We start from the raw sequence: 14,865 nt of genomic DNA on the forward strand, positions 1-14,865 counted from the left end.
ATTGTTTTTTAATTTTCATTTCTTTTCTTTATTCTTTTTGTTTTTCTTAACGTTTTCCGGTCCGAACGTTTAATTCGGCGTTCGGTGTTTGACTTTTGGCGTTCGGCACGTTCGGCGTTCGGTACGTTTGGCGTTCGGCGTTCGGTGTTTGACTTTTGGCGTTCGGCACGTTCGGCGTTCGTCGTTTTTAACGAATTTTTTCTTTTTTTCTAATCAAAAAAATTTTTTTTTTTATTTTCAGGCGTTACAACACCCAAATGAAATTAAAAAAGAATAAAAGATGGCGAATGATGATGACGACGTTGGATATTTTTTGAAAAAAACAAAGGGAATACAATCGAAAAACGATGAGGGAAGAGAAAGAATACAAAAGATAAAAGAATTGATAAACAGTTTGAACAGAGCAGGAACCGGAAGTGGGAAAAATGAAAAATCGTTCGACGGGAGTGGAGGGGCCGGCGGAAGTAGAGGAGGAAATAATAAAACGGATCGGGATCAAAATTCCATAAGACTTATTTTTTCCGCGATAAAAAATAAATTTTCCGAAAATATACCGGATAAAAACGAAAAGGAAACAATGAACGGGAAAAAAAACGAAATGATCGTTCATCCCGTTCATTTTTTACATAACGATAATAATAATAATAATAGTAATAATAGTAGTAATGATAATAGTAATAGTAACGCTAACGAACCTAATGATGGTGATAATAATGATGATAATCATCATCATCATCATCATAATTATCATCATGACAATTCTACGTCATCACCCGTACCTTATGTAACGTTAAAAGACGAACAAGAACAAGGGAAAACCGGAAACGTGACGTCATACGAAAGAAATTCGGAAGTGCTCTTAGACGATGTTGATATCGTCGAGTCACCGTTATCGGAAAATACATTTTTTAATTTTTTAAACGGGTCATTAGACGCGGACGAAGGTAAAAATTACGGTTACGGTACCGGAAATAGAACGTATATCGATAAAAATGACACGTTTAATACGAATTTTGATTTTTTCACGTCGTCGTCATCGTCGTCGTCGACGTTTAACAATTACAATAACGCCGCAGCGGAATTTTTAACGGAAGTCGGCGGTCGTACGAATAATTTAACAAATTTTTTTTTTAATTTTGACGACGAAACCGAAAAATTTTTAAATAAAACAAACGTGACTTTAGATTGGGATGTACAAAAAAATTCATCGTGGGATCATCAACCAACGCCAATGGCGGGTAATTTTTTTCTTTTTTCTTTTTAAATTTCACTGAAAATAAAATTTTGGCGTATTGATAATTATTATTATTATTATTATTATCGTTACAGGAAATTATTGGGCATTGATATTGATTGTGTTTCCGTTTTTGACACTTTTCGGAAACGTTTTAGTCATAATGGCGGTTGTACGGGAAAGAACACTGCAAACGGCTACGAATTATTTTATTGTAAGTTTAGCACTTGCCGATTTACTCGTCGCCGTTTTGGTCATGCCCTTTGCCGTTTACGTACTGGTAAGTTATTTCTTTTATAATTTTTATTTTTTTTTTTCAATTTGTCGTGGAAATAGAAAAACGATAATAACGCAGATTCCGACGATGATTGGGGGAAAAAAAAAAAACGTAACGTAAAAAACGTAAAAATTTTGGATCGACTTTTTTCCCTGCATGAAATTTCACTATTCAAATTATTATTATTATTATTACTATTTGGTACGTTTTTATTTATTTAAATTTATCGTGGAAATAGAAAACTGACTGATGATAATGACGATTACGACGATTGGAAAAAAAAAAACGTGAAACCTTTGTGTCGAATTTTTATCTAAATGCAATCCCGTTTTAAATTATTATTATTATTATTATTATTATTATTATTATTATTATTATTATTATTATTATGTGGTACGTTTTCATTTTAAAATTTTAAAAAAACATGTCGTGGAATTAGAAAAACGATTATAATGATGATTATAACGATGATTGGAAAAAAAAAAAAAAGGTAAAAACTTTGTTTCGATTTTTTTCCCAAATTGCATTCAGTTAATTTCGTTTGAAATTATTATTATTATTTTTTTACTTCCGGTAAAATCGATCGATTGATCAATCATTATTATCATCGTGAAAAATTTTCAAGCGGTCAAAGGTCAATTGAAACCGAGGGGAGAGAGAGAGAGAGAGACAGGGGCAAAAAAAAACAAAACCCGAAAATATCAATTTAAATTTTAATTAACTTTATCATCATCAACGTACGTCATTTTTGGTTTTTTTTTTTGTGATATCGTGTAATTAGTTAAATTTGTCAAATCGTATCGTTAGTTCCACGGGTAAAAAAAAAAGAGAGAAAAAAACGTCGTTAAAATGTCAAAAATTTTTTTTTTGTAACGTTGAAATTTCGTCGGTGTCGGTTTTAGATAATTAAATAAATTATGATGACGTGATCAAAACGTCGTGGTTTTAAAAAATTTTTTTGGTTTAAACACTTGTGACACGATAAAATTTAAAATTAAAGAAAATTTTTTTTTATAAATAAATAAAATTAAATTTCCAGGTTACTTGTTAAGTTAAATTGTTTTTCAAAAAAAAAAAAAAAAACGAAACGAAACGAAACGTAACGAAACGTTTTCCCATTTCGGAAACGGGGAGGAGGAGGGGGATGATGAAAAGGGGAAATGAGAAAGAGAGAGAGAGAGAAAAGGGTGAGTGAGTAAGTGAGATAGAAAAAGATTGAATACGTGAATAAAAATATGCCTGTTTTAACTTGCTGACGCAAAACCGACAGACAGATAAAAAAAAAAAAATTTTTTGTTTTTTACAATTTTATTTGCTGACTTTTTACAAAATAATAATAATAATAATAATAATAAAACAATGTTCATCTTTTTTTTTGATGAATTATGTTTTTTTTGTCTACTGACACGTTTTTTTTCTGGGAAAAAAATTTTATTTTATTTTTTAACTTTCACACGACGCGTTGTCTTTCTGTTTGTCACGATAATAAAAAATTTACTGTTATCATTATTATTATTATTATTATTATCATTATTATTATTCTTTTTCTTATCAATCGATCATCGTTATCAGTAAATTTGAAAAGAAAAAAAATTTTTTTTTATTCGTTTAAAATTTGTCAAAATTTTCCGACTTTTACCCCCAAAAAAAAAAAAAAATTTCAAGTGATTTAAGAAGGTAGGAAAATAAAAAAAAGTGGCAGAAGAATTTAAATAATAAAAAAAGAAGGTTAAAAAGGAAATAAAAAAACATTTTGTTTTTTTATCTATTTACACGTTTATAAGGAAAAATCATGAAAACCCGAAAAATGTTACGTAAAAAAAAAAAAAAGCTAAAAAAGGCATAAAGTTTTTTTTTTTCACCGGGAGTGAATTTCGAAAATAGGAAAAGAAAAAATGGAGGGAGGAGGAGGGGGAGAAGGGGAGGAAAAAAAAGTGTAAGAAGAATAAAAAAAAAAAAAAAGGATAAAAGAAATCGAAAGATTTTTTTTTACGATTTACGAATGGAGAAAAAGGATAAAATTAACACGTCACTTATGTCACAGGCAAAGCTTTTCTCTCGTGAGAAAAAAAAAATTTTCTTTTTATTCTCTTTCCACGTTTTTTGGATTTTCCCTTTAAAAAAAAAATTTTCTTTTTCTACGACCGATATAGAATTAAAAAAAATTAAATTTTTTTTTTTTCCATTTGAAAATGGTTAAAAAAAAAAAAAGAAAGAATAAAAATTTTTATAAAAAAAACTTTTCCCGATAATTTTCTTTTCTTTTCGTTTTGTATAAAAAAAAAAAAAAAACGCGCGCGTAATTTACTTTATTTTATTTTTTTTTCTTGATAGAATTTTCAAACGTTTCTCGGTTATAAATTTTTTTTTTTTAAGTAAAATAAAAGAAAAGAATCGAATGAACCTTTTTTTTTGAAACGAAAGTAAAAGAAATGAAAAAAGTAAATAAATAAATAAATGGAAAACAAATACGAAAGAAGGAAAATTTTTGAGAAAATCCGGGGAAAAAAACAACGTGTATGCGATAAAAAGATACAAAAGAAGGAAAATGGAAAGGTAAAGAAATGTAGAAAATGAAAAAGGAATAACGGAAAGGGGCGTAGAGAAGCAGAAGGGGAGAGAGAGAAAGAGAAAAGTTGAAAAAATAACAAACATGTTAAGAAAAGTTTAAAAAAAAAAGAAGGCGAGAGGTTGGTTAGAGAGAGAGAGAAAAAATACGAGAAAATGAGAACGGTAGAGAAAAGCACACAAATAGAGAGAGAGGGAGGGAGATGAAGAGAAAAGTAAAGATATGTAGAAAGAAATTGAGCCAATATAAGCGATGTTGAAAAAAAAAATACAAAGGGAAAAAGAGGCGGAAAGAACCGAAAGGAGAACGAAAGAAACAGAGAATAATGGCGAAATTCAGAGAGCCAGAGAATTGGGAAAATTAGGAAGAAGCACAGATAGTGAGAGGAAGTAAGAAAGAGGCTGAAAGAACCAGAAGGAAAAAGAATAAAGGAGAGAAAAGCAATAAAATTAATTTAAAAAAAAGAAATACAGTAAAACAAAGATAAGAAGGGAAGGTGGAAGAAAGAGAAAAAGTTTGAAAGAGAAAGAAAAAAACGAAGACAGAAAGAGAAAAAAATAGACAGGCAGAGAAAAACGAAGAGACAGTAAGAGAAAAATAGAAAAGAAGGAAAAGAAAATAGAGCGAGACAAGAGAGGAAATCAACGAGAAGTAAAGAGAGAAAAAGAATGATAGGAATGAGAAAAAGAAAGATAGAGTCTTAGAGAAAAAGAAGAAAGAAAGAAATAGAGAAAAGTAGAGAGAGAAAGAGACAGAAGTTTAGAGAAAAGAATAAAAAAAGAAAAATAACAATTATAAGAAATAAAGAAAAAACAATAGAGACAGAGAGAAAAAGGCAGAGAGAGAGAAAGGGAAATAGAGATAGTGTTGTAGTGAATTAGAAGGAGAATGAAAGAAATAAAAAAAAAAAGGAAAGAAAGAGAGAAAGAAGCAGAGACAAAAGAATAGAGAAAAAAGAAAAATAGAGAGAGAGGGAGAGAAGTACAAAGGAAATAAGAGAGATGCAGATAGAAGCAGAAGGAATAAGAAAAACTCATAAAACACTAGAAAACAAGAGAGAAAGAGAGAGAGATAGCTTAAAAGAAAAGAAAAGAAAAAATTATTTAGGTTGATTAATGGCGAACGTTAATAAAATAAGATTTATATTTATCAAACGAACGTTTTCCTACCACTACACTCACGTCAATCTAAACAAAGAAACCTTTTTTCCTTTTTCTATTTGTTTGTTACCCTTTCCTCCTCTTCCTCACATCATCATTCTTCATCTCAAACTATGTCAAAGGAAAAATAAAAAAAAGAAAAATTTTTTTTTAAAATTTAACAAATTTTCCTTAACAAACCTTCCAACGAACGGAGCAAACGAGCGAACGGAACGAACGGGACTAATTAAGTTTGTATCAAGTTTAGAAATTTTACTTTAAAATTAATTTTTACTCTTTTTTTTTTACCCAAAAAGCCCGCATTCGAAATTTATTTTATACAAAAAAAAAAAAAGGAAAATTTAAATATTTTTCTTCTGCTTTACAAACAAACAACATCCTTAAAACCCCCACCCCCTAAAAAAATTTTGTACCACTTTTCAAAAATTTTATTAATAATAATAATAATAATATTAAATAAAAAAGAATTAAATCATATTATTAATATTAATATCGTTATGAATTATAAATAAACATACGTGTCAGAAGATTATTATTATTATTACGAACGTACGAACGTATTTTTTTTTTTTTACTTTTCGAAAAGGTTTTTTACGTTTCTAGATTTTTCTTTTCTTTTTTCTCTAAAAGCTTTCATGCAAAAAAAGAAAGAAAATCTTTATTTATTTCCTGTCGTTTTTTTTTAACGTGGCGTAAGAAAATTTACTTTGATGTATTTTCCAACATTTAATCCTTTCTATTTCATATTTTTAACACACAAATTAAAAATTAATTATAATAAATTAAATGAGTCAAAGGGTAGGAATTCGATTCGAAAAACTTTTCGCGGTTTTTATCCCGAAACTGGAATTTATCTGGAATTAATTTTACCACTTTTTGGAAATTCAAACAACAACAACATTAAAGAAAACAAAATTACGTAATAAATAATTACGGTTGAATTTTTTCATCAAAATGAAAATTACAAATTTTTTTAAATAATAAATAACGACCGCCATTTTTTCTTTGGGCCGCGTGTGTTCGTAAAATAAGTTTTCGCGACGGAATCGATTTGCGAAATAATCGATAAATCGAAAACATGAATCAATTGAAAAATTTTTTTTAAATTTGACCGCACCGCGGCGCTAGGATAGGCATATAAAACAATTGATTTTTCCATACCTTAATTCATTCGCATACTTGTTTTCGATCGGTTAGGATCTTACCTGTTTTACGAGGTTTTTTTTTTGTTTAATACCGTCGTTAAAAAAAAATTGAGACAGGAAGTGTGTGTCTGGGAATGACGTAAAAACACGGCATGTTTTGTTTTTTTTTTAAATTTAAAAATGATGTGTATTTCCGGAAGTGGTTACGTTTGATCACGTTTGCTTAAATTGAGTTTTTTATAAATTTTTCCGCTGCCCCCTCCGCTTTCCTCCCACTCCTCTTTCCTGTTTTTTTTTGTTAGTGTTTACTCTTATTAATTGACGAAATTAAAATTTACCTCATCTCGTGACCGGGTGTGACCGCAATGACGGGTAAAATACGGGAGAAAATTCGTACGAACGTCGTTCAGAAAAAAAGGAAAAATGGCGGTGAGTTAAAAAAATTTTTTTTTTTTTTTTTATTTAACAAAATATTATTAACATATTTTAAAACGGTTTAAGGAGGAAAAAAACGTTACAAACATTTATTTTTCCTCACACCTCCTCTCTCAACAGGAAATAATAAAATTTTATTCGGTTGCGTTTGGGAAAACGTTTCCGTAACCGGAAGTCGATGAATATGAAAATTTCTTTTAAAAAAAAATTTTTATCCTCGATTTGTATTTTTCTGCCACCATTTGTGTCGATACGGTTGGGAAATGTGTTTGGTGGGGATATGCGCGTGCGCTCGCGCACCGCGGACGCTTGAAAATTTTTGGGAAAATTAAAAAACTTTTTTTTTTTTTTTTTTTTTTTTTTCGTTGCTCCAGAGGCGGCTTAAAATATAATAATGATGATGATGATGGTAATGATAATGAATTAAAATTTTTAAAAACGAAACTTGTGTAAAGTTGTTGTAAAATAAATAAAAAGAGAGAGAGAGAGAGAGAAGCAGAGAAAACCACAATTCAGTTAACCGCCATTAATTTTTCCTTTTGCGTGTGCGGGTGCGGGTGTGCGGGCGTGTGCGCATGCGCGTGCGCGGAAAAAACGCGAAGAATGAAATGTTGTTGTTTTTCAAATATTAAATTTTTTATTTTTTACATTCATCGATTGATTTATTATTTTATTTTTTTTTTTTTTTGCCAACCTCCTATTATTTTTTAATTTCGTTCTCGTAGAAGAAAATTATGGAACATGATGGAAATGATAATAACAATAATAATAATGATAATGATAATGATAATAATAATAAAGTTTAGATTTATTTGTTTAATTTTTTTTTTTTTACACTTTTAATTTATTAACTAAAAAATTTTTTTTCTCGCGATTTTCCTGGAAATTTTTTTTTTTTTAAAACCGCAAAATTTTTAATTAACCCTAATTAATAAATAATAATAATAATAATTTTTTGTTTTTTTAAATTATTACTTTTCTGCTGACACGGTTAAATTTGAATTATTAAACAATTAACCAAAAAAAAAAACTATTCACGTGCGGAAAACAAATTGAAATTAAAAAAAAAAAAATTCAAATAATAATAATAATGATGGGGATGATGATGATGATGATGATGATTTTTAATTGTTTTTTTTTTTTAACCTCCTGGAATGAAAAGGAAGGGGAAAATTTAACCGGGATCTTTTTTTTTTTAACTTTGGTAAAAGACATGAAGAGTTCAAATTCGTTATGAAAAAAAAAAAGACGTGGAAGATCAAAAAAAAAAAAAAATTTCTTTCAACCAGTAAATTTCTTTTATCTTCTTCTTCTAACGTCACAACCACCATTTTTTTTTTTTGCTTTCTGGAATTTGCAAAAAAAAAAAAAATGGAGAACGAAAGAAAAAAAAAAAAAATTGGTTGTCCGTGAATTTGAGAGGTTTTTGTATTTTCAATTTAAAAGTTTTTTTTTCTTCTCCTTCTTGTTTTTTTTTGTTTTCCGCTTTCCGCCCTGCCCCTTCTCTTCCCCTACTCCTACCTACCCTTCCCGCTCACTAGATTCCCTTCTCTTCCCTCAAAAACCCGATTGGAAAAGACACATTTGAAATTTATAATTGCTTACAATGGGATTTTCCTTTCTGAAGATTTTTCTTTTGTGTATAAAAATCTATAAAAATCTTTTTATTTTACTTCTTGCCCCCTCACCTTCTCTCTCCTCCTCCTCCCTCTCTCTTTTATTCTTTTAAGACTTCTTGAAAAAGAAAGAAAATAATAAAAAATGTTAAGAAAAGTAGAGGAGGAAGAGGAAGGGCGAAAAAAAGAAAAAAGTCGTACGTACGAGGCTTTAAAAATTAATGAGGAGAAATAAGGGGAGTTGGAAAATTTAGCGGGGAGCGGTGGTAGTGGTGGTGTACTCTTATTATCCAACTACTCGAAGGCTGGGTATAGAGGATGTCTTAAGGGGGGGGGGTTCTGGGATTGGAGTTTACGCGTTGACTAGACCTCTGCTGGAGTAAACCCTCGAATTGGATGTCTTGGGGAGCCTGAGAAAGGCAGGTTGAGTTCAAAAAGGAGAAAAATTCGCCAAAAAGTCATTGGGATGACAGTCGTGAGTTGAATTGCAGCTCGTCTAAACGGCAACAGACCGGGGATAAGTGACGTAGCACCCTTTCGAGGCATTAGGGTTGCGTCCACCCTTGTTCGAGGAGGTGAAACTAGGTACTTGATCCAAATAGGGAAAATGCGGACTGTAACGTGAAAGGAAAACAGGTGAACAATCAAAGGTATTCGGGACCCCAGACCTCTCTTTCTCTCATCATCATTCATATGCAGGCTAAAACTCCCGTTAGCGCTTCTCTCTCCTCCAGGAAAGAGTTCGGGGAAACAAGTCCAGGAGTTTTAGTAGGGTAGTGGCTTCTGCTGAGTCTCACACCATCACTGTTACCAGGTGGGAAGGTTAGTGCGAAATGCTACATTTTTCCTGGAATAACAAAAAAAAAAACTGGAAAATTTAAAATATCATCATCATCATCATTATTAATATTATCACGCGGTGCGTGTAATTTAAATATTGGGAAAAAAAACAAAAAAAAAAAAAAACGATCGGATTAATTAAATCTTTTGAACTTCGATTTTCTTTGTCTTTTTTTTTTCACACCGTTGCCTTTTTTACAAAAAAAAAAAAAAAAAAAAGGTTAAAAAATAATCAAGGGAAGAAAAAAAAGGTATATGGAGGAAGAGGAAGGGAAAGTGGGGGAGGGGAACCCCCATCTCCTTCCCTTCCCCATTCTTATGAATATTCTCACAGCACATGTTCTTGGCAGATTCACACTTTCACTTATTTTAACCTTTTTTTTTTAACTACCTTCTTCTTCCATCTTTCCCTCCCTTACCACGTTACCCTTTCCTAGAGAAAACTTCAGGACCCAAAAAAAAAAAAGAAAAACCTTTTCACGAGGGGAAAATAAATAAAAAAAAATAAAAAAATGATGATGATAATAATTTTTCAATTTTTAAAAGGTTGAACCGACATAATAATTGCTCGTAATATTTCACTCCACGGAATTTTTTTTTTTTTTCGTATTTAATGGGAGTAGATTAGAGAAATGGTAGGTGGGGCGAAAGGGGAGAAGTTTCGTGGAAAAAAAGGGAGGAGGGGGGGAGAAAAAAAATGTGGAAAGTAGAAGAATGAGGGAAAAAGGTGAGCGGAGTGAGAGAAACAATGAATTCAAGGAAGAAAAATTTAATAAGAGGGAAAGGGGTAAAGGGGAAGGAGGAAACTTGAGGAAGGGGTGGAGGGAGGTGAGGGGAAAGGAACGATAAGGTCGGGAGCCATTTGTTATTGTTGTTGTTTGTTTGTTTTAACGGAGAAAGAGTCGAATATTAATTGAGGTCACTTTTTTATTTTTTATTTCAATTTGAAAAAGGTACGTGGGGGAGGTGGGGATAAGGGAGCCAAAATCGAGGGTTGGCAGGGGTGAGGAGGGGGGGTTTAGTTAAAAAGGTTTCGAAAACCTTTCCAAAAAAAAAAAGAGGGATTTTTATTTTTTGTTAACCTCCGTAATTCCGGATTAATTTAATTTTCATTTTTTTTTTTTTTTTTTTTTTTTTTTTTTTTTTTTTACGTTCGCCGTTCGGTCGGTCGATATGTATGTAAACAAAATAACCATTTTTTTTAAAAGTGGGGGACGTGCACGGTTGACAAATCTCAATAAATCCTATCGTGAGTAAAAAAAAAAAAAAAATGTAAATAAAATTTTTTTTTTTTAATTTTTCCGATTGGGAGGAGCGGGGAGATGAGGGAGAAAAAAGCATCGATTAACAATTTTTCATTTTTTCACTTTCTCCACCTCCCCCTCCTTCCCCCCACTTACTTCAAACATCCGAACTCTCTCTAATTTAATAATACCTTGCGATTATCGATTTTTTAATAACAAAAAAAAAAGGAAAATTATCTTCGGGGAGGAGGGGAAAGCGGAGGGGCGTTGATTTTTCACACTACATTTTTAAAAATATCTCATATTTAAATTCCAGACGGGTTCCCCACTAAAAAAAAGTCAAAACCGGTTTCTATGATCGGTCATCCAAATTAATTTTTTTAAAAAAAATTTTATTCCCGACAGAAATTTCCGCGCTTGCGTCAAACATAAAAAAGGAAACAAAAAAAAAAAAAATTTTTTCTTTCATTCCTGTCAGCCAAAATTAAATTATAAGTTGTTGTAAAGCGAACGCTTGAGAGACACGTTCGTAACTCAATAATAATGATGATGATGATAAAAAAACAAAAAAAACGTCTAAACTTTTAGCGTTAGCAACTTTTAAAACACAAACTTTCGCGCACACCCACACACACAGGCAACTTTGTGCTTTTGAGTGTGTTTACCTAAAATTAAACGGGTAATGATTTCAATTTAAAATTTTATCGGGTTTACGTTAAAAGGTAAACAAAAAACGGGGAGAAAGAGGAAGGGAGGGAGGGAGAGCAGCAGCGAAAAGGAGCAAAGGAAAAAAAGAGTCAGGGATGGGGATGGAGATGAGGATGAGAGCGTGGGAAAAAAAATTACCCGCCATATTTAATTTTATTACATTGGGATAAAAATCGTCTGCTTCCACTTTTTTTTTTTTTTTTTTTTTTTTTTTTACACGTTTGAATATTTAAATAAGTTTTTCTTTTCTCTCTCTCTCTCTCTCTCTCTCTCTCTTTCTCTTTCTCTTTTTCTCTCTTTTTTTCTTTTTTCTTCCTTTTTTTCCTTCTCTCGCACTCACGCATGTTTGTGCGTTTTACGATTCGATTTTTTGAATTTTATCCAAATTTTCGTTTAAAACTACTAAAAAGTCTTTTACGTGTTTGAGGAGGTGGGGAGAGTTGAAAGGTTAAAACTAAATGAAAAGTTTAATTAATTGTAAAATTTTCAATCGTCTCAGGTGGGAAATTAAAATAAGATGACGATGACAAAAAGAAGTGAAAACATTTTCGCGCGCTTTTTACGCTTTTTCGAATTCACTTTTTACGGTAACATCAAACTTTTGCTTTCTTTTCCCCCACTCCCCCTCGGCTTTCTTTCTCTCTTTCCGAATTTTTTTTGCTCTTTTCAATCAATCCCGCCGTGTAACTTCTTTTTATTTTTTTTTTCTCCGGGCGAGCAAACAAAAAAAAAAAAGGAAAGAAAAGAAAAGGGAAGGGAAAGGAAAAGGAATAAAGGGCAAAAAAAAAAAATGAAAAAGGTCAGAAGGAATACAAAACTTAAGGTTAAACATGCGGTCAAACAAAAGGAAAGATAAAAAAAAATTTTTTTTTTTTTCTCCCTGACGTGAAAGTGTCGAAAACGGAACCTTTTAAAATTATTTCCCGCCCTTTTTTTTTTTTTTTTGTTCCAGGTTTCAGAATTTAAATCTCCGCCGTTAAATTTAATAATTTTTTTAAACGAATTATTATTATTATTATTATTATTATTATTATTATTATTATTAAGGAAAATATTTTCTCGTGTGATTTATTTACGTCAACGTACTACTACTCCATGTTATTATTCTTTGTTAATTATTATTATTATTATTAATAACATTTTTTTTAAAATGTTTTAAATTTAATGAAAAATATAACTTGGATACTTTTTTTTTTTTAAAAGATTATTTCCGGTTTTTATATTAAAGGATGTGACGTCACGGTCGAATTCTCATAAATGAAAAAATTTAAATCTTTGTGTTAATATTGTTATTTGATGCAAGCGCGAACGCGTTTTCATCATCATCATCATCATCATCATCATCATCATCATCATCATCGTCATTTTTATCATCTTCTCCATTATCATTACTATAATCATATAAATCATCATCGTCATCAGTTTCATCATCATCATCACCAGCGTCGTTTTTGTCGTCGTCCTGTTCTTCATTATTATTATCATCAATATGAGTATCAATATGAGTATCACCATAACCAAACATTATCATCATCATCATCATCATTATCATCGCCATTGTCTTCATCATTATCATCATCATCATCATTATTATTATCGACATCACTATCAACATTGTCTTCATCATCGTTATTAACATTGACGTCATCATCATCATCATCATCACAATCATCATCAACATCATCGTACTCATGATTATTATCGCCATTGTCTTCATCACCATCATTATCATCATCTTCATCATCATCTTCATCATCATTATGATTATCATCATCATCATTCGCGTAAAGACTCAACGCGATTAATATTAAATTAAAAACGAGAATAATTAATTATTAAAATTCCGGAAAAATGAAAATTATTATTCCGGAAAATGATAAGAAAAAGAGAAAATGAGTAATTATTATTATTATTATTATTATTATTATTATTATTATTATTATTATTATTATTATTATTATTACTTTTTTAATAACTTATCCCGCGTTTTTTTTTTTGCCCCCTTCATCCCCCTTCTTCCCGTTTTCAACTCGATTCTCCACTGGAATTTGCAAATATAAGATGTGTTGTATACACGTATGCATTTATCCTCTGGAAAAGGAGAATAATAAAAAAAGGGTACGGAAAGGTAGAGAGAGAGAGAGAGACAGAAGAGAAAAAGTGGTTTTAGTTGAAAAAAAAAAACGACTGAAGAGAAAATAAAAAAATTATCATCATCATTATTATTATTTTTTTTGGGGAACAAAAAAAAAAGGGAAAAAAGGAATAAACGGCAGCAATTTCCAGTCGGAATAAAAAAAAAAAAAAAATTGAAATTTTTAATAACGGTTTTTTTTTCCCTGGCTTTCTCTTAATGATTGAAAAAACGTGGAAGGAGAATTAAAAAAAAAAAAAAAAAAACAGGAAGGGACGACTCGTGTTGTATAATTGAATTATATCCTCACCCCACTCCGCCCCTACCCCTCTCCACCTCGTTTTTCATTTATATATCGTTTTTTCTTTTTTTTTTTTTTTTTGTTTTCATTTTTTTAATTTTTATTTTTTTTTCTCCAGTCGTCGTTTTTTTTTCTCGTAATTTTAAAACGTTTCTCCAGTTTTTCATTAATTTTTTTTTTTTTTTTGGAATGATGAATGTATGAAGAAGAATTATTAAAACGGAAACTCACACGAACGAATCATTCTACCTTCCTCATGCCCTTTCCCCCCGAAAAAAAAACAAAAACAAATAAATGCTTTTTTATTTTTCTCCAGTAACTCACGCGCGCGTCACGTGATTTTTAATTATCATCATCATTATGATAAAACGTTAAAATTTTCCAAAAAAATTAATTATATCGATCGCATATAATAATAATAATAATGATTATCGATGAAAATTTTATCCACTATTTTATTACTTCTCGTATTTGAAATTTTCCGAAATTTTCCAAAATTTTCTTGTTTGTTTGTTTGTTTTGAAACAAATAGAGAGAAAAAATTTTTTTTTTTTTGTTCGTGTACTGGAAAAAATTTTGTCCAGAATTTCTTACTTAAAAACTCTTTATAAGTTTTTTCATAGTTTAAAAAGGAAAAAAACTGAAATTATTATTATTATTATTATTTAAGAATTTTCCAAGAGTTTTTTTTCTTTTACGCGCATGCGCGCACATAAAAAAATTTTTTTTTTTAAATGTAATTTTATGATTTCATGCAAAATGATAATAATAGTAATAATAATAATAATAATAATAATAATAATAATAATAATATGCGGGTTTAATAACACCAACTGGAGAAAAATATAAATAAATTAGAAATTTTTTTTTTTAAGGTTAACGAACTGAGGTGATAGTAATAATAATAATAATAATTTTGTTGAGGTTTCTCTCTCTCTCTCTCTCTCTCTCTCTCTCTCTCTCTGCGAGAAAATATAAAAAATTTTGAGAGGGAGAAAGAGAGAAGATTTATATAATGTGATAAGGGTAAACTGGAAAAACTATTGAGTGACCTTAAATAATATCCGGTAAATTCGATCCCGAAGGCTTCGTTACCTTCTTGAGCTTCCCCCTCCCCTTCCCTCTTCCTTCCCACGACCCCCCCTCGTATTCCATTTCCTACTGGAAATAAAAAAATTTTCTTTTTTTTTCTTATCCAGGTT

The 14,865-nt window shown here is 30.3% G+C and overlaps 1 protein-coding gene across 1 annotated transcript; it reads left to right on the top strand.

Annotated features, from left to right (window-relative positions):
• Positions 1-280: 280 nt before the first annotated feature.
• Positions 281-1,631, top strand: Phum_PHUM286100 (dopamine receptor, invertebrate, putative; the record flags this gene model as incomplete). The annotated part of the gene is made up of 5 exons (XM_002426877.1): positions 281-464; positions 798-944; positions 1,185-1,238; positions 1,330-1,514; positions 1,590-1,631. 5 exons carry the CDS (start codon positions 281-283, stop codon positions 1,629-1,631), a joined length of 612 nt encoding a protein of 203 aa, XP_002426922.1.
• Positions 1,632-14,865: the final 13,234 nt, after the last annotated feature.

The sequence above is a fragment of the Pediculus humanus genome, genomic scaffold (assembly GCF_000006295.1).
Source record: "Pediculus humanus corporis 1103172107667 genomic scaffold, whole genome shotgun sequence".
Lineage (NCBI taxonomy): Eukaryota > Metazoa > Arthropoda > Insecta > Psocodea > Pediculidae > Pediculus > Pediculus humanus.